The sequence below is a fragment of the Myotis daubentonii genome, chromosome 4 (assembly GCF_963259705.1).
Source record: "Myotis daubentonii chromosome 4, mMyoDau2.1, whole genome shotgun sequence".
Taxonomy (NCBI): domain Eukaryota; kingdom Metazoa; phylum Chordata; class Mammalia; order Chiroptera; family Vespertilionidae; genus Myotis; species Myotis daubentonii.
This window is the reverse complement of record NC_081843.1, coordinates 13,417,027-13,436,739: the sequence shown is the minus strand read 5'-3', so window position 1 is coordinate 13,436,739 and position 19,713 is coordinate 13,417,027. Positions and strand designations below refer to the sequence as shown.

General features: G+C 53.3%; 2 protein-coding genes across 2 annotated transcripts; both read right to left on the bottom strand.

Moving 5' to 3' along the window:
• Positions 1–3,105: 3,105 nt before the first annotated feature.
• Positions 3,106–3,879, bottom strand: LOC132232570 (mastin-like). The gene is made up of 4 exons (XM_059691944.1): positions 3,833–3,879; positions 3,754–3,773; positions 3,491–3,659; positions 3,106–3,295 (listed from the first exon to the last, which is right to left on the bottom strand). The coding sequence occupies exons 1-4, from the start codon at positions 3,877–3,879 to the stop codon at positions 3,106–3,108; spliced, it is 426 nt and encodes a 141-aa protein (XP_059547927.1).
• Positions 3,880–8,124: 4,245 nt separating this feature from the next.
• On the bottom strand, positions 8,125–10,656 carry LOC132232882 (mastin-like). The gene is made up of 5 exons (XM_059692592.1): positions 10,495–10,656; positions 10,131–10,311; positions 9,636–9,907; positions 8,666–8,811; positions 8,125–8,580 (listed from the first exon to the last, which is right to left on the bottom strand). Exons 1-5 carry the CDS (start codon positions 10,553–10,555, stop codon positions 8,416–8,418), a joined length of 825 nt encoding a protein of 274 aa, XP_059548575.1. The 5' UTR covers positions 10,556–10,656; the 3' UTR covers positions 8,125–8,415.
• Between the last annotated feature and the right edge of the window lie 9,057 nt (positions 10,657–19,713).

Here is a 19,713-nt window from a genome sequence, read left to right as displayed (position 1 = left end):
GTCAGCTTGAGGGTCAACCCTGCCTACCACAGGCCAACAACAATCAGGACTCAACTACAACAGCAGGGTTCCCCGAACCCACACCAGGGACATTCCGGGGGCATCCAACTTAGGGAGTCAGGGAGACTGCTCCACTGAGCTCCACAGGACATGTACTCCAAAATCCACCCTACCCAGACTGGGGACATAGCAGATCTACCCAACACAGAGAAACAAATACAGAGAGGCGGTAACAATGGGAGTCTGAGAAGCATGCCCCAAATGAAAGAACAGGAGAAACCCCAGGAAAAGAACTAAATGCAATGGAAACAAGCAATGTACCAGACACAGAGTTCAAAACAATGGTCCTAAGGATGCTCAAGGAATGTAGGGGAAGAGTTGATGAACTCAGTGAGGACTGCAATTACGAGACAGTAAGCATAAAGAAAGGACTAGAAACCATAAGAGAAAACAGTCAGAAATGAAAAATATGAGATCTGAAACGACTACACCAGAAGGAATCAATAGCAGGTTAGATAAAGCACAAAATCAAGTCAGCAGGTTAAATGACAAGGTAGCAGAAATTACCTAATCAGAGTAGCGAAAAGAAAAAAATATTTTTAAAATTAGGATAGTGTAAGGGACCTCTGGGACAGCGGTCACCAACTGGTGGTCTGTGAGGTCCACAAGCTTGGCAACCGCTGCTCTGGAACAACAGAAAGCATGACGTTTGCACCATAGGGGCACCAGAAGGAGAGAGAGAGCAAGGGGTGAGAACCTATTTGAAGAAATAATGATTGAAAACTTCCCCAACCTGGTGAAGAAAAAAACATACAAGACCAGGAAGAACAGAGTGTCCCAAACAAGATGAACCCAAAGAGCCCACACCAAGACACATAATAATTAAAATGGCAGAGGCTAAAGACCAAGTCAGAATCTTAAAATCAGTAAGAGAAAGACAGTTTCTGACAAGTGAGGTCCCATAAGACCAATTTCTCAACAGGAACATTTCAGGCAGAAGAGATTGACACAAGATATTTAAAGTGATAAAGAGCAAGACTCTACAACCAAGACTACTTTACCCAGCAAGGCTCTCTTTTGTCCTAGCTGGTTTGGCTCAGCAGCTAGAGTGTATCAGCCTGGGGAATGAAGGGTTCCGAGTTCAATTCTGGTCAAGAGCACATGCCTGAGTTGCAGACTTGATCCCCAGTAGGGGGCATGCAAGAGGCAGCCTATCAATGATTCTCTGTTATCATTCATATTTCTATCTCTTTATCCCTCTCCCTTCCTCTCTGAATTCACTAAGAATATATTTAAATATATTTAAAAATATATTTAAATATATATGTATATACCACTACGTTCACTGCAGCATTGTTTACAGTGGCCAAGATGGAAACAGCGGAAGTGTTCTTTGCTAGATGATTGGATAAAGGTGTGACACATGTTTACAATGGAATACTCCTCAGCCATCAGAAAACGTGACATACAGCCATTTAGGACAACATGGATGGATCTTGAGAATATCATGCAAATTAAATAAGTCAAACAGAAAAAGGTAAAAACCATACAATTTCACTCACATATGGAATATAAAACTGAAAGCAGCAAATGAACAAACAAGAAAAAGAAACAAACCAAAATTCATAGATACAGATAACAGTATGGTGGTTACCAGAGGACAGGGGGTGGGGTGGGAGGAAAGGGTAAAGGGGTCAATACAGGTGACAGAAGATGTGATCTTGGGTGATGGGCACACAATGCAAGATACAGAAGATGTACCATAGAACTGCACACTGAAAACCTCTATAATCTTGTTAACCAATGTCATCACAATAAATTAAATTGTAGAAAATAAGATATAAATAGCAAAAGAAGGACATACAGAAAGCCAACAGACATATGAAAAGATGCCCAATGTCACTCATCATTAAAGAAAAGCAAACTAAAACCACAATGAGATATCACCTCCCACCTGTCAGGATGGCTGTCATCAATACATCAACAAGCAACAAGTTTTGGTGAAGGTGTGGAGGAGGGGGAGCCCTCACGCGCTGCTGGTGGGAATGCAGACTGGTGCAGCCCTGTGCGAGACAGTGTGGAGGTTCCTCAAAAACCTAAAAATGGAACTGCCTTATGACCCCACCATTCCACTTCTGCATGTACATCTGAAGAAACCCAAAACATAATTGGGAAGAACGTATGCACCCCGATGTTCATTGCAGCGTATGTACAATAGCCAAGATGTGGAAGCAGCCCGAGTGCCCATCAATAGACAAGAGATAAAAACATGGTGGTACAAAGAAGGTGGAGCAAAAGTAGGCTTACGGTTATGAGTAGGCGAAATACAGAGTTTCTTCTTGTATTATTATTTACTAATTATTGTATTATTTTCCGTATGAACAACTATACACTTACTTTTGCCGCATCCTGTATGTACAATGAAATATTACTCAGCCATAAAAAAGAAACCTTACCATTATGCTAAGTTAAATAACCAGTCACAGAAAGACAAATACCATATGATTTCACCCATATGTGGAAACTAAAGAATAAAACAAACAAACAAAAGAGAAACAGACTCATAGATCAGGGAACAGACTGGTGGTTGTCTGAGGGGGAAAAGGAAGGATTAAAAGAAACAAATTGGTAGCTACAAAACAGTCACAGGGAATGTGAAGTACAGATTAGGGAACATACTCAATAATGTTGTCATAGCTGTGGATGGTGCCCGGGGGGTATGGAAATATCGGGGGGAACGACACTTTGTAAAGTATATGATTGTCTAACCACCATGCTGTAAGCCTGAAACTAACTCAAAATAATATTGAATAGAAACTGTCATTGAAAATGTTTTAACGACTTGAGAACAGGTTCCCTGGAGGTGCCTGAACACACAGGTCACAGCAGCGTGACTCACAGCCAAAAGGTGGAGACGGTCTGTCGTTCAGGAAGGACGACAAAATGCTCCCCCCACCCAGTGGGAGGTTCCTCAGCCACAAAAAGCAATGCAGTTCTGACACAGGTTACAGCACAGCTGGGCCTGACAGCGTCATGCTACGTGAAAGACGGCAAACACGCGGAAGCCACACGTTGCATGACTCACATTTACATGAAACGTCCAGATCAGGTAAATGCATAGAAGAGGAAAGGGGCCTCCAGTTTCAGCAGGGCCACGTCCCCGCCCCCCTCTGCAGACAGGCTCTGGTTGAACTTGGGGTGGTGGACGATCTTGGTCACATTTGTCAGTGTGTCATGGTCATAGAGTCTCAGCTGCCCAACTTGAACCCTGAGGACATAGGCCTCCCAGTCCTCCCTGGGGAGAGGGACCAGGAGCCTCTCAGAGGAGCCTCCGGGGCAGGGCCAGTCTGGGCACAGCAGCAGGGCTGGGGCTGCACTAACTGTGTCTTTCCCCGAGGCCCCGGGCCCTGCCCATAGCCCCCCTCCCATCAGACCTCTGTGAGTTTCCCACCCCCACCCCTGCCAGGGGGCCTCGGGCTGTGTGGCTCACCGCTGGGTGCAGTGGGCGGCGGTCAGCACCCACTGGTGGTGGATGAGGGAGCCCCCACAGAGGTGCTGCCACAGCTCCAGCTCCTTATTGTACCTTCGGACGCTGACCTGCCAAGGCCATCTCCTCGCAGGGGCATTGTGCGCCTCCACGGGGCCACCCTGCTGCCTCCCTGAGAGGGGACCTGGGAACACAGGGGACGCCATCAGGGACCCAGCAGGGCCCCTCGCACTCAGTCTCTGGCAGGACGAACCAAGGAGGCCCACCTGAGTTGACGGTGAGGGGCCTGGGCAGCCTGAGCAGAAGATGGGGACAGGGAGTCAGGACTCACCTGGGAATGAGGGCACGGAGCCCCCCAGTCCTGGGAGGCTCAGGAACAGCAGCCACGGCATCTGCGGGGATGGCAGGGGCTGGGTGAGACCACCAGGGGCCGGGGTCCCGTGTGGGGATGGAGAAGCCGGGGCCTGAGCAGCGGCATCCTCACCTGGAGGGACCCTCCTTGGGACCCTCTCTGCACCCCTTCATCCCCTGGCACAGGAAGGGCAGGTAGGGGCCTCCTGGCTGGGCCATGGGCAGAGAGAGCTGCTCCGCCCCAGGTTACGGGGCGTCAGTCAGCAGGCAGCTAGGAGCTGCTGCTGGGCCCTGGCGCTGCCTCCTCCGGACCTGCAACTGGGCAGCAGCCATCTCTGGCCGCACGGATCTCAGCCACAAAGTACAGCCAGGCTGGTGGCCTGAGCCAGGAGAGCTGCCAAGAGGGTGCAGTTTTGCTGGAAGAAGCCCCGGAGTGCTGGGCCCAGGCAGGCGGGCTCAGGGAGGCAGAGCCCCAGAGCTGCTGCTGGGCCCCTCAACCCACAGGGCAGCCCCTGAATCCGCTGAACCCTGTGAGGCAGCGGGGAGCTCGCCACCATCTGACTAGAGCATGCCATCTGCCTGGCACATGGCCTGTGGCCACCCTCACTGTCACCAGCTGAGGCCATGCACATGGCCCTCTGCAGGGTGCTCTCCGGAAGCTGCACTGAGAAAGGCTTTCTTGTGGGTACAAGTCAGGGAGAGGCACCTGGGAGGCAGGTGGATGGAGCAGAGATGGGCAGAGGGCGAGGCTGGAGCACAATGCAGGCTGATGACACCTTGACCAGCCCACAGGGAGACCCAGGCCACGGCCCCCACTGGGACACAGGGCCAGCCCTGCCTCTCCCTGCACTGCTGGGCCAAGGCAGCCAGAGCAACTGCCAGGCCTCCCAGACGCTGCCATCAAGTCCTGCCCTGAAGGGGGACCTGGCCCGCCTCTGTGTCCAGCAGCGTCCACCGCCTTCTGCCTCGTGTGCTGAGGAGGCGCCGCAGGACCACCGAGGAGTCCCTGCCCACGAAACTGGGAAGCAGAGGCTCAGGGTACAACTGAGGCTGACAGGGCCCCTCCACTGTCCACCTGGGTCCCACCCTTTGCTACTAACCGTGACTCTGGGACTTACCTGGTAGCACGACCCAGACCCCCACCCCTGAGGGACTGAGCTCTGGTCACATGGACTTCACAGGCCGGGTGGCTGCACGTGTCCACCTGCCATCCCATTGACGAGGGGGAGGCAAGGGACACCGAAGGGCCCTCACCTTCCCTGCCCCCCATTGTGACACAGCAGCCCTGCCTCTGCCTGGTGCTCAGTGTCATTGTCCCACCAAGATGGTGGCACGTCTTGCTCCCTGGACTCCAGACACAAGGAGCTCAATGTACCCAGACAGCAGCTGTCACTCACATCTCAGGAATGTTCCTCAGTGCAGGCTGCATGGCCTGCGTTGTCCTGCCCCCCGCGGGGCTTGCCCATCACCAATACTTTTAACACCATCGTGTCTGCTGGGACCTGTGACGCCAGTGCACCTGGACCTGCAGCAGAGCCCTGTCCAGTGCTGGGACCACTCAGAGCCGGCAACCTGTTGTGTGGCCGGCGTCACGGGCTGGAGGGCACTGTGAGGTGGGGAGCACGCTGCTTCCCTGAGAGGGGCAGAGGCCCTCACTGGCCTGTTGTTTTGTTGGGGACCCCTGGGTGCTGGGCCGTGGGGCTCCTAAAGATTTCCTGTGGCCAGGCCCTGCCTCCTCAGGGGCACGCTCCCCTCTCAGGAGCACACAGCCTGGTGGCCTGTAGTCTCACCAGTGAGGGGGTCAGTGTGGACCAGTGTGGTCCCTCAGAACCTGACTTGCTTTAGAAATAAGTGCAGATGCAACCAGTTCAGATGGGGTCAGAGTGGAGGGGGGAGGCCCTAAATCCAATGAGGGTTCCTTGTAGGAAGAGGTGAGGATGCGGAGAGCACAGAGGGGTGGGGAAGACGGGGTGGGGGTCCAGGGGTTCCTCTGCAACCAAGGGTCCCAGCATCACCAGTAGCTGCAGGAGCAGGAGCCTGGGAAGAGGTGTGGTCCCAGAACAACTTGATAGTGGGCTCCTGGCTTCCTGTGGTGAGAGGATGCATGTGTGTTGTTTTAAGCTCACACCTCCCCCGAGTCATGGGGTGTCACTGCGACCACAGGACACCACACCGGGGGAGAGCCTGGTGGTGACTGAGGTGTGATTCCACCTGGAAGGGCATGGCCCTGCATGGAGTCTCCATTCCAAGTCCTGAAGGTGTCTCTTGACACTTAAGACAAGGGGAAGAGGCCAATGAGTGTGGGGCCTCCCTAGGATCCCTATGGGCACTGACCTGGCCTGCAGGGGTCTTTTTTAGGGGACAAAGCCCTGCTGGCTCAGTGTCCCCCACCTCTGCAGGCCCAGGGCTCAGTCAGAACAGATTTCAGAGAAAAGAGGCAACAGGCCCTCCAGTCCATCTCCAGCCTAGGCATCTGGCTCCGCCCACCTTCCCTTACTGCTGAGATGAGGAAGCCAGGTGCTGGGGTGGTGATTCCAGGCAAGATGGAGGTGGTGGTGGTGGTGGGGGGGGGGGGGGGGCGGGGGACGGACAGTAGCCCTGAGCAAATCCTCTGGAGAGAGAGCCCTGCAGATCCACCCCGTGTCCATGCCTGCAGACACAGCCCCAGGCCCAGGCGTGTCCCACTCTAGCCTTCCCTCCAACACCAAGTTCTAGGTCCTTCTCCCTCCCCTGGGAGCATTGGCCTCTGAGTGACTCAGACCCCCATTCTTAACCCTGGAAACACTAAAGGTCTGACTACACCCTCACCCAGGGAAGAAAGCCCTGCAAAGACTCACAGTCCCCCAGGGCCCAATGGCAAGGCAGGCAGCCCACATCATCTTGGGGGGCACAGGAGGATCTGGATGTGTGTGGACCACCTGGCAGCCCACCCACAGGGCCCTGAGGACAGGCAGTCACTTAGGCAGAACGTGCGCCTGGAACCCAAGGGCGAGGGCACAGGGCCAGGCTGTGCTGTGTCACCCCCTCCTCCCTCCCTGGGGGGAGCAGATCCCCAAGGGGGGCCATCTGCCCAGTGGTGCCTTCCAGCTGACTCTCCGGCCTCATTTTCCCAGGAAAAGGCTTTCCTGGAGAGTTCCTGGCTGCCAGGAACCCAGACTTCAGTCCCGGGCACATGGGGGACGCAGCTCCACATCCACCCGCCCTGGAGCTTCCACTCTCCCTAACTCGGAGTCCAGGCCTCCCCTAAGGACCAGGTCACAGTGAGAGAGGAGGGCTTTCCACCCTGGTCTCGGGGTCAGGGGTCCTGGCACTGAGAGGTCTGGGAGGCCACCACCCCATTGTAGAATCAGACTGGGGACCAGCCTGTCGCTGCAGGGTATGGAGCCCCCTCACCCACAGCACAGGCTGCCTCGGGCTCCACAGGCCCTCCTGGGTCCTGGCCCCAACCTGCAGGTGCGGGACCCACCCCAGCCGGGCACCAGCCATGCCCCCCCAAATCCTACTCCAGCAGGAAGTGCACGTCACTGCCTGGGGCAGGGTGGGCTCCACAGCCCCTTCTCACTCCCTGGATTTGAAACTGAAGCTCCTCTGTCCGCTGGGAGCCCCGCCCACCCCGGGGAGAAAGGAGGGCTCTGTGGGCCTGAGGGGCGGTGCACCGCGGTGCGTCTCCAGCAGGGGCGCCAGCGCCAGGACAGCAGCCTGGGGGGATGGGGGTCCCCTCTCCACCCTCCTCTCTGCCGCCTCCAACCAACCAGGACCCGGGAGTTGGGGGAGCCTGAGGCAGGGGCAGGGAAGACGGGGACTGGCTGGTCCTGGGCCCCTGCAGGTCCGCCCTGCTCTGGAGAACCTCCGGATGGGAGACCGAGGATCTGGTGGAAATGAGGCTGCACTTCATTTGGTCCCAGGAGCTGATCACATTGGAAAATGGGGATTCGGCGCCCCCGGGTCAGAGGGAGCAGCGGTGACCATGGAAACACAGCACCTCCTGTTTGCATGCGGCCACGTCCAAGTCATTAAAGCCTCCATGACACACTGACTGCGACTGAAGGAGGGAGAGGGGCGGTCTGCACCCTCTGGGGGCGGCCCTCCGGGCTGTGGCCTCCAGCCCCGGGCAGCAGACTCCCCTCCACCCCAGCCAAGAGAGCCGCCAGGTCGCCCTCTTCCAGCTGCAGCCATAGCTGCCCATCCCACCTGGTCCACCTCCCAGAGCCTGGGCTCCCCCACCAGCCGGACCGCCCACTGGCCGCCTTGGCCACGCCCACAGGTAAGTGCACTGAGTCCAGAGCAGTTTTTCATGCAGTTTAATGAGCTCCAGAGGGTGGGGCGGAGGCAGGAGTCCTGCAGTGCCCGCGGACTTCAGAGCACATCCCACCTCTCCCTTTTGCCTGTCAGGGGAGAGAGGCTGATGGAGGTGCTGAGGCAGGAGGATCTCAGAGCAGGTGGGGGCAGGTAGGAGGGTTGGAGGGAGCGCTAGGTGCAATGAAGAGCTGGCACTGGGAGGGAGCAGGGAGGGTCCCCCAGACACCCTGGAGGGCCTGTCTTCATTTCATGGGCAGCATCCTTGCCCGGCCCCGGGCTCAAGGAGAGGAATGAATATGACTGCTGATCCATGGCAAGAAATATTTCACTCGGGCGTAGACTCCAGGAAAGTTGGCAAAACAGAACTCGTGTCCCCAGCTCACCACGCCTACCTGGACCCAGGTGCCCCTCCATTTACAGACCAAGGGGCCCCCAGAGTCACCCTGTGGGAAGAGGAGACAGGGGGTCAGTACTCAGGGCCCCTGCATGCAGGAGCAATGGACGGAGGCCACAGTCTGGGGGTCTCACATAACAGGTGCCACGGCCCCGGCTCCCGGCACACAGCTCGTCGTCCTGGATAACATTGCCGATCCTGAGGTATTGCTGCCGACAGATCTCATCCGCCACGATGGGGACCTCCACCTCCTGCAGATTTTGGGGCGGCGGCAGCGGCTCTGTGAGAAGAAGCTCAGTGAGCCTGTGGTCCTGAGGGGGCGTACAGTCACAGGCCGCGGGTTCTAGAACCACACGCTGAGCCTCAGTGCCCCCAGGGGGACCCTGGGAGTCACCCAAGACCCCAACTCTCTGGGTTCACTCGAGGCCAATGGGCTGATCATCTGTAGGCTGACACGTGTGCACCCAGCTCCAAAAAGAAAAAGAAAAATATATTTTTTATCCACAAATAATTTTTATTGGGAAAAATCAGAGCTAGTGCTTTCCCCCAAGAAAGGCAGAGTGAGCGGCCCTACTGTCAAATTTGACTTTGTCCATTTAATAGTGAATCCTTGAGCTCGTCACTGAAGTTCTCTCCTCGTTCTCCATCCCACTATTGAGACTTGGGGAGAACGGGGACGCCCCTAAGGGAGCACATGGGGCATTTCTCAGTGGTGAGAGCACTGGCCTGAAGGGTCCCAGGTTTGATTGTTGGTCAAGAGCAAGTACCAGGGTTGCAGGTTCAATCCCCAGCCCCAGTCGGGAAGATTATTAAAAGATATGCTTCTCACATCGATGTTTCTCTCTCCCCCTCCCTTCCACTCTCTCTAAAAATCAATGGAAAAAATATCCCTGGGTGATATTTTTTTAAAAAAGATGCCCACGGCCATGCCTCACTCTTGCTACCTTGGTCTCTGCTCCTTAACAGACTCCTCTCGAGCTGTCCGCCTCCTACACCCAAGGGAGACCCCGGACGGACCCCAGCTCAGACCCCAGCTGAGCCTCCTCTGTCAAGCCCGGCCCGCCCCCTGCATCCCCCGGGTGTCATCCTTGTTCTGGTTCTTACCTTGAAAAGCAATGTCGCCCCAGCCAGCCACCCAGCACCGTGTGCCTGGGGGGAATGCGGAGGAGGCTGGTGGGAGGCGGATCCACCTGACGAGATTAGATGGTCGCACAGGGGCCTCCAGTTTGAGAAGTGCCACGTCCGCACCACCTTTTCCTCCTTTTTCAAGCCTGTACTTGGGGTGGCGGATGATCCTGGCCACCTGCACACTGTCACTGTATGAGGGTCTTAGTCGTCCTAGTTGGACCTTAAAGTGCCGAGTCTCTGGGTTTCTCCTGGGGACAGAAGGCAAAGGCTTCTGAGAGGCTGTGGCAGGGAGTGTGCCAGCCCCTCAGAGCCCAGAGACCTCCCCTCTGTGGTGGGCAAGGGGAGCGCCAGGAAGCTGAATCCTGGTGGGGGGTCTGCAGCCACTCAGCCCAGGATCTGCCCCCAACACACATCACATGCCTCCCGACATTGTCCACCCAACCCCTGGGTGATGGCAGAGGAGGGACTTACCCTGGAATGCAGTGGGCAGCGGTCAGCACCCACTGGGGATGGATGAGGGAGCCCCCACAATTGAAAATCCACTGGGAACGTGTTTGATTCAAGAACCAAAGGCCCACCTGCCACGGCCACGCCCCATTGGCAGCATCATGCCCCCGTATGATGCCCACCAGCTCAGTCCCTGGGCCGGGATCTGGGGAAGCAGAGGAGGAGCCATCAGGGACCCAGGCACCGCTGCCCGGCACTCAGCATGGCCCCATCCTCAGTCCCTCCCAGAGCCGCACTCAGAGGGGGATCACCACCCCATCCCAGGGGCTGCCTCTGAGAGGTCAGTCAGGTGATTGGAGAAAAGCCAGGCTTGGGGGTCAGGACCCACCTGAGGTCACAGGTACGGAGCCCCCCAGACAGGGGAGAGTCAGGGCCAGCAGCCACAGCATCTGCAGGGGTAGAGTGCAGGGAGGAGAGCCAGTGAGGAGATGTGGGGCGGGGACACAGCCTGGGAAGGGAGAGGATTGGGCTTTGAGCAGTGTCCTCACCATGCCAGGTCTGTCTGCCTCTTTCCTGGACCCTCTAAGCCCCTTTATCCTCCTGGCCAGACTGGCCCAAGGGGAAGCAGCCCTCCTTTGGGGTGGGGCCTGGGAGGAGGCAGGGCTTATCTCTTCAGTGGGACCATGGTGACCAGCAGACCGGCTATCAGATAAGAAATACGGTGTTTCCTCTCTGAGAAGACACTCAGTATTGGTGCTGGAGCCCCAGCTGGTTTGGCTCAGTGGGTAGAGCGTCAGCCTGTGGACTGAAGGTCCCAGGTTCGACTCCAGTCAAGGGCACATACCTTGGTTTCAGGTTCCTCATCCATGGTAAGGGTTCATGCAGGAGGCAAACAATCAATGTGTCTCTCTCACATCGATGTTTCTCTCTGTCTCTCCCTCTCCCTTCCATTCTTCCTAAAAATTAATGGGAAAATATATGTGGGTGAGGATTAACAAAAATAAAACTAATAAAAATATCGGTGCTGGAGACATTTCAGTGGTAAGATGACAGTTTGCACATGAAAAATAAAGAAATGAGATGCTTTGCTTTGTCCTGTGCACTGAAGGGTCTCAGGTTCGATTCCCAGTCAGACCACATACATACCTAGGATGAGGGTTCATTCCCTGATCGGGACACATACAAGAGGCAACCGACCTATGTTTCTCACATATCTCTTTCCCTTCCTCTCCCTAAAATCCATAAGCATATCCTCAGTGAGGAGCTAAATAAATGATAAGTAAATCAGATGCTCTGAAACAACACAGAACAGGGGCACAGATGGGATGGGGGCTGGCACCTGAGCTAAGAGAAGAAGGAGGGAGGAAAGGAGAGCAGCAGTCCCAGTGCTCCCCTGCCCCTTCCTTCTTTTGAGGCTCACAGTGTCCCCCAAAAAGGACAGACTCGCTGGACCTGCAGACAGAGTTTGCCAGCAACAACATGAGATGCAGGAGGCAGCTTCCCTGGAGCCTTTGGAGGGAGTGGGACCTGCTGACACCTTGATTGTAGACTTCCAGCCTCCAACACTGTGACAGAATAAAGTTTTCCTTAAAGGTCTGGGTCTGTGGCATTTGTTATGGCCGCCCCAGGACACTCAGACATCTGCTCAGCTGTCCTCATACATCCGATGCATGATCAAGCTTTGTCAAAATGCACAGGAAAGGATGTGAGAGGTGACAATGTAATTCTAGATCTCCTCACCTCTCCTCACCTCCTGCACACGCCCCCAACCCCACAGCACTGGGAGCCAACGCCCCTCTCACACTCCCTGCTTTCTGAATGGAGGAGCTGTGTCCAACCCCAGGCAGAGGCCGGCCACCTGCCTGGGACAGGCTTTTCCATCTTTGACATTCTGACAATCATTCTCCACCAAGCATGGGACAGGACCAGGCAGTGGTTTGAGAGGAGGAGGAAGAGGGGATCCCACACTCCTGAGCCACTGCCCGGTCCTCTGTCCCCTGTGAGCCCAGTGAGGAGACCATCAAGGGATGCTCTGCAGCACTTAGAGAGCTCACGTCTTTAGAAACCCATCACTCCCTCCTGGGGCCAGAGTCCCTGTCATCCTTGCTGAGATGTTGGTGTCTCCGGGGGCACCCAGAATCCTCAGGGGACACTGGGGATCTGGACAGGAAACAACCAGGATCCAACATGGCCAGGGGGGCCCGTAGTGGGGGGAGCGATCACCCAGGAGGGAAGGGGCTGGGCTCCTAGACCCACCAAGTCCTACAGGCCCAGGGGCAAGACCTCTGGGTGATAAGGGGGGGCTTCCTCCCTCCCTGCATCTGGTCTGCATGGAGCCCCCACCTTTACCCGCTTCAACAGTGGCTGTGGGTTTGGGGCTGGTTCTGAGCCCAGATGACAGGAAGGCAAGTCACAGCGGTGTCAGCGAGAGGCCACAGGCCCCAGCGCCCAGCCTGATGCTGGACCCAGGCTTCCCGTCCCCCGGCACCAGGCTGGGCGATAACCAGCTGGGCCAGACCTGGGACAAAGACGGCATTTGGGCATTAGGAGCAGATCTGCCTGAAACAGAAACAAGAGGTTTGAGGGTCTGGGGGGGCGGGGGGGAAAATGTCATGACTATCATTGGCAGATAATACGATCTCCTCCCAGAAGAGCCAAAAGCTTCAATGAAAAGGCTTGAAGATTAAGTTTCCCAAGGTGTCTAGATGGAAGACAAATGTTTTACACACAAATCAGGAGAGAAAGAAGGAGAAACTCATCTTTAACCCCAGGCATAGCTAATGCGATGCCATATGGTATAGACCCCGTTCACGGCCAGGTCCATACATTCCTGATCTAGAGTCCGTGACAACCACAAAACTTCCTTGAGAACGACACTCACACGAAATAAAATGTCATTCAATGTTGTTAACTGGAGACGGTGTCATCCAATATCAACTCTTCCAAAATCCTAATTGAATGTGAACTGCAGGCAAGTCAGGAACATTCGAAATGACCCCCAAGTTTGCCAGGAGGAAAATACAGGTGGGGGTGTCCCAGGAAGCCACAGGGCAGAGTGAGGCAAACTAGGCAGCTGGTACCATAAAGCTGTGGGAATGGGAACCGAGTGGCTGTCCAGTGTCACAGGGCGGGGGAAGGGCCCGGCCGACCTGCCCATCCTCCTAGACCTGGAGAACCATTTGAGCTCGGGGTGTCAGCATTTTGAAAAACCCTAACTTTACTCTGGTGCTGTGTCACATATAGAAATTTTTTGATATTTGCAACCATAGTAAAACAAACATTTATATTTTTGATATTTATTTTATATATTTAAATGCCATTTAACAAAGAAAAATCAACCAAAAAAATGAGTTCGCGTGTCACCTCTGACACGCGTGTCATAGGTTCACCATCATTATCCCAGACCCAGCCTCAGGGACAGCACAGCAGCAGGCAAATGCACGGCACCAGCTCACAGCAAAGAAGGAGGAGACGGCATCGGTGAGGGGCCCTGGGAATCAGATGGAGGGGATGAAGAAGAGGGGCTTGGGGAGAAGTGCGACCCCCTGTTCTGGTGCTTGGGTGAAGACACCCCACTGTGCAGGACACATGCAGACGGGGCCACCTTGAACGTGAGGGACCCAGGCCACTCAGGTCTTGGCAGGGGCTGAAGAGGGTCACCCAGCTCAGAGGAAGGTGGTGAGAGCCAGGAGGCTGGAAACACGGTCAGGACCCAGGCCGTCCTCTCCCTCCTGCAGTCGGGGTCACCCCAGGAGGAGGGTGATGGATCCATCTCTAGAGAACCTCTGGTCCCAGGAAAACAGAGGGCTGGCATCTGGGAGGCCCAGGTCTCCGCCCAGTCATCTTAGAACAGAATTAACTAGTCCACCAGCCAACCACGCTGACAGATGCGAGTCAGCATTTGAACTGTTAATAAACACAGTTGTTTCTGTTCCTTAGAAAAGTGTTCTTGCACCCGACTGGTGTGGCTCAGCAGGTGAGTGTCAGCCCAGGAACCAAGAGGTTCCTGGTTTGAGTCCCAACCAGGGCACATGCCCAGGTTGCTCGCCCATTCCCCAATAGGGGGCGTGCAGGAGGCAGCTGATCAATGATGTCCCCCCCTCTCTCAATGATGTTTCTATCTCTCTATCCCTCTCCCTTCCTCTCTCTAAGTATACTTGTTTATGGTGGTAATTTTTGGCATAAACCAGCCCAAAACTTAGTGATTTGCTCTTACCTATGAAGAAAACTGTTGGGGCTGACCAGGAAAGCATTGAATTGGAAAGTTAGAAACCAAAGTAAAAACAAATGAAAAAAAAGTTATTCAAACCTATTCAACTAGCAATGATGAGAAAGAGAAGTTTCAGTAAGTTTTCAGGGAGGTTGGAGAAGATACTGCATTTATGAAACAAGGATTACATGCTCTTTTCTTCTCATATCAAGCAGATAATAACCAAGTGCCCTTGAACATTAAAAATATAACAAATTAGTCCAGGTTAGAACAGTGGCCCGCCCACCTAAGGGTCACCGGTTCGAGTCCCAGTGCAGGTTCCGTGTGTGGGAGGCAACCAATCAATGTGTCGCTCTCACCGCCATGTTTCTCTCTGTCTCTCCCCCTCCCTTCCACTCTCTCTAAAATTCAATGGGGGGAAAAATACATAAACTGATGAACAAAAATAGATGCAGAGACAAATGGTGGGGCGGGGGGCGGTTAGAGAGCAACCATAGGACTTGTACGCATCATATCAGCATAACCAACAGACACAGACACTGGGGCAGTGAGTGCTTGCCCAGGGTGGGAATGGCTGGGGGATGGGGGGACAGGGAGGGGTCAATCAGGGAAAAAGGAGACATATGTCAAACTTTAGACAATAAAAATAAAAAGACCAAAAAAATTTTTTAAAAAAAGCTGAAAAAATATCCTGGGTGAGGATTAACAAAAGAAAAAAAATTTCACTCAGGGATTTTCTTGTCCAATATAATTGTGTCGTGTAACGCAAGGTTAGTTCCCTTTTCAATCAAAGCAAAAGAGTTTAATGATAACTTTTATTCCCACAAACCCGTCATCAAAACCTAAAAGTTGGCGTGTCATGTGTCCTGAGAAATCCTGTGAGTGGGACTGTGGGAAGGGCTGTACATTGATAAGAGCTTACAGCTTGAGGATGCTGCGTCTCCCACCCATGGTCAGCACATATCTGTCCATGTAATTTGGACCTTAAGTCCTTTAGCTCAACTGGACAATGTCCTCTCTGAAATCTTGCACATGTTTTGTTGGATTTCTTTCCAGGTGGTTTGGGGTAGTCACTGGACATGACATCTTACTGATTCCTCTTCTCAGTGGCCATGGGCTGTGTCTAGAAGGCCTGTGGGATTTCAGCGCGGGACCTGCGTTGATGGTGGGCAAAGCTACCTCGCCGCACTCAGACTAGTTCTAACATTGTGAGCAGATGGTCTGGGTGTTCCGTGTAGAGCTCTGTGTTGCTCCTGGTGGTCTCCTCTCCTCCTCCCTGGTCCTCACACCTTTTGTGTATTTCTGATGGCTGTGTGCTGCCTGGAGTCACCTGGCCTGTCTGGGCCTCCCTGTCCACAACCCCTCATTCAGGGGCGAGGCTGCCAGAGTGTCCCCCTCCCCCTACTGCCCCTTCACCAGAAGCAGGACTTTTGCTGTGGCTCTGGGCAAAGTCACCCTTAGCAAATTTAGGAAGTCACCATTGCCCCAAGTTTGCTAAGAGTTTTATCACAAACTGTGGTTGAACTTATCAATCAAAAAAATGTATTTTTTCCATATCTATTGAGGTTATCACATGGTTTTTATCATCTATTTCTGCACCGTTAATGTGGTAAATTGCACTAATTGGTGTTCAACCATGGTGGTGGAGACCTTCCTGGGTTATTTCGTAATTATTTTACACGTTGGGAGTTGGTTCGATAATGTTTTACTTTGGATTTTTTCAATCTGTGTTCATAATGGAAATTGGCCTGAAATTGTCCTTTATTCTAAGGGCCTAGATTTGTTCTCCAGAAAGTGTGCCCGGGAGCTGCCTCTCTTGCTGCCCCTGGAAGATCGCTGGGCCTTGAAGTCTGAGTGTAATTCTCCAGGAAGCCAGGCTGTGGGTAACTCCCCGTGTTGTACTTTATATGTTAGTTCTGGGTGGATGTTCCCCTCCCAGAAGCAGGCCTTTCATGATTATAAATCTGGTCCTGCTTCCCTTTCTCCTAAAGTCAGTTCCCAGGAGTGATACTCGCCTAAAATGGTCCATTTCACCTGATGGCAAGTTTGTTTAATGTGGTTGTTCGTACGAACCTCTTCCGAGTTTTAAAAATCTCTGCCCTGCCCATGTGTCTGGTCACGTCTTTATTACTAATATTATTTGTGCATCACGTTTCCTGCCTGATGGATCTTGCCACAGGTTTGCTAATTTCATTAGATTTAAGGAACTCACTTTTGACTTTGCAACCCTGTAATTTCTTCATTATCTAGTCCAGGTGCTTCTTTTATTTGTTTTAAATTACCCCTGACTTTCTCCCGTGGTTAGCCTGTTTTTTATTCTATTCCTTATGCTCTTGTTCGGTCTCCTCTGACATAATTTTTCTCACTTCTTGACTTAAACTTAATATTCTCTGTTGTATTTTTACTAATCCAGAAAGGACTAGTCATTTCCCTCCAGGTATAAGGCACCATCTCCCGGTGAATATTAGTAGGTGGTATTTTCACCATTGTGAGTTATATATACACTTAATTTGCATTCTTTCCAAATATAGGAGGGCTTCTGCCCATTTTTGATATAAGTGTGAGAAAGGTTAAAATAACAATGTAGCCTGTTGTTTTCTAATACAAGGCAACCGTAAGTGACCTCTGAGAACAGAAGTTCAGGCTCAGTATTTACCGAGGATGTAAACACAGGCAGAGAGATAAAACGTCCAGCGTCAGTAACAAAAGATGGTTCACAGGACGCCCCTCGTAAACTCAGACAGTGAACGTGTGGGCAAGTGGCCTTGTCGCATGGTGTTCAGCTGTGACCTGCATCTGTTCAACGTCTATCAAAGTCATATGTGACCATATAACTGCAAGTATGCAGACCTTCCCAATCCATGCAACTGAACCAACAGACACACACACACACACACACACACATGCACACACACACACATATGCACACACACTCACTCACACACACATATGCACACACACTCACACAAACACACGCACACACATGCACACACATGCACACGGTGATGCATGGGCACACACGGGGAGGGAGGCCCTAGGAGGCTCCGGGGCCGGGAGCCCAGCCTGGAGCTGGAAACTCAGTCCTGGTGGCAGCGTGTCTGTGGGACTCTGGGCTTCCAGATTCTTCCCAGCCGGCCCGGGACCAGGGGGGCAGCCCGGCCACTGCACCTGGCGCTGCTCCTGGCAAAACTGATCACCTCAGGGGAGAGCAATCCACCTCCCAACCAGGACGCTGGGAATGTCCCACAGGGAGGCGGCTGCACCTCCAGCTGCGGGGCCTGTGCAGTAGGAGCCCAGCAGGCAAAGCCTAGGGAGCCCAGGTGGTGCCAGTCAAGATGCCCGCCCATTAGAACCCGGTGGGGACCTGGGGGCCTGGGTCTCCCGGGGGAGGGAGCATGGAGAGTGGAGAGCAAGCAGGAGGCAGGGGGGATGGTGGAGGTGGAGCCCCGACAGCCTGAGTGTCACAGGCTGGCACCCCGGGTCTAGGACAGAGGGCCTGGCTGTGGGAGGACAGCCACCAGGAGAGGTGCCAGGGAGCAGCGCACAGAACTCGGGGGCCTTCGTCAGAGCCCCAGCCAGAGGGCACTGCAGAGCTGGAAGCCGGTCACAGGCGCTGCGCTCGGTGAGGAGCAAGGCTGTCCTGTGGACACAGAGCTGCGCTGTGGCCTGTGTCCCTCTGAGCCGTCGGGCAGAGTGAGTGAGGTCAGTGTCATTGTCAGTGTGGTCACAGGTGTCCCGTGGTTGGTGGGGCCCAAATGCGACAGCCGGTGCCATGAATGAGGGCCTCCAGGAGCCATCCCTGCCCCGGGTCTAACACCTCCATTGTGACACGTGAGGACCCGTGGACACTGGCACATTGCTACCCCCACAGCACCCCATCCCGCCCTCACTGGCCCAGCCTCCACTGCAGTGTTGCAAAAGTGGCTGTTAGATAACAGAAGCTGTGCTCTTTGCCCACCTGCCCTCAGCCTTCCCCTATCAGGGCTCAGACATCCCCATCACAGCCCCGGCTTTGATCCTGACCCTGATGCCCACGCAGCCCCACCCTCACTCTGTGCATCCATTCCTGTCACTCAGACTCGCACCCTGGGACCCCCAATGGTGGCCTGAGACCCAGAGGACTCCTGTTCAGAGCAGGGGTGCAGGGCACTGCCCCCTCCCTCCCACACACAGCTGCTGGCCTGAATGCCCACGTGCACCTTATCTCAGCATCCCCTCTTCTTATCTTTTTTCTTAATCCTCACCCGAGGGTATTTTTTTCCATTGATTTTTGGAGAGAGTGGAAGGGAAGGGGAGAGAGAGGAGAGAGAAAAGCATCAATGTGAGAGGCATATCAATTGGTTGCCTCCTGCAGGCACCTTAACTCGGGGCTGGGGATCAAACCTGCAACCCAAGCACATGCCCTTGACTGGGAATCAAACCCAGGCCTCTTCGCTCTGCGGTCCGACACCTCAACCACTGAGCCAATCCAGCCAGGGCCCCCTCTTCTTTTTAAAATTATTTGCAGATACACACCACGTCATAAATACAGAGATCATGACAGCTTTGTGTCTTTTTCCTTATTAATTTTATCCCCACCCCTCAACCCTCTTTTCTTGGGCACCACCCACTTGATCTCTGTATCTATGGGTCTGTTTCTGTTTTCTTTGTTCATTTGTTTTGTTCTGTTTTAGATTCCACATATGAGTTGCTCATTTCTCAACATCTTTGCAAACATGTGTTTTTTTTGCACTTTTTCATTTTCTACAACCTGATGAGTTTGACACTGCCTGTCCTTTATTTCCCTCAGTTTTCCTCTGATTGTGAAGGAGGCCAGTCAGTGCTTATGGCCACTCAGGTGTGTCTGGAGAATGCCATGCAGTGTGTATCCCATTAATGCTTTGTTTCCTGTGTCACACACCATTCCTCCGAATTAGTATTTCTTCTTCCTGGAATAAATCCTTAAGTAGTTCTGTTAATGAGGGCCTGCAGGTGATAAGACACTGTTCGTGTCTTCTGTTTTGTAATATCACTATTTTTTCCTCAATATTGTGTGACAGTTTATCTGGGAATAAAATTTTATGTTGATGGTGATGTTTCCTCACCACTTCCAAGGAATTGCTCCCGGTTCTCCTTCCTCCTCCTGTTGCTGATCAGAAATCCCCTGTGTCTGATAGTCATTTCCTTTTAGGTTAAATTCTCACTCGTCTCTGTGGGCTTTTCATGTGGACATTGTGCAGTTTCACTACAATGGGTTTAGGTATAAAATTTATTTGTGTTTATTCTGCTGAATTTTCACAGGGCACTTTCCACTGAAGGTTCACAATTTTTCTTTGATTTTAGAAAACTTTCAGTTATTTATGTACAAATACTACGTTTTAGTTTTTCCAGACAGGTTTTTACGTTCCTAACAAGGGG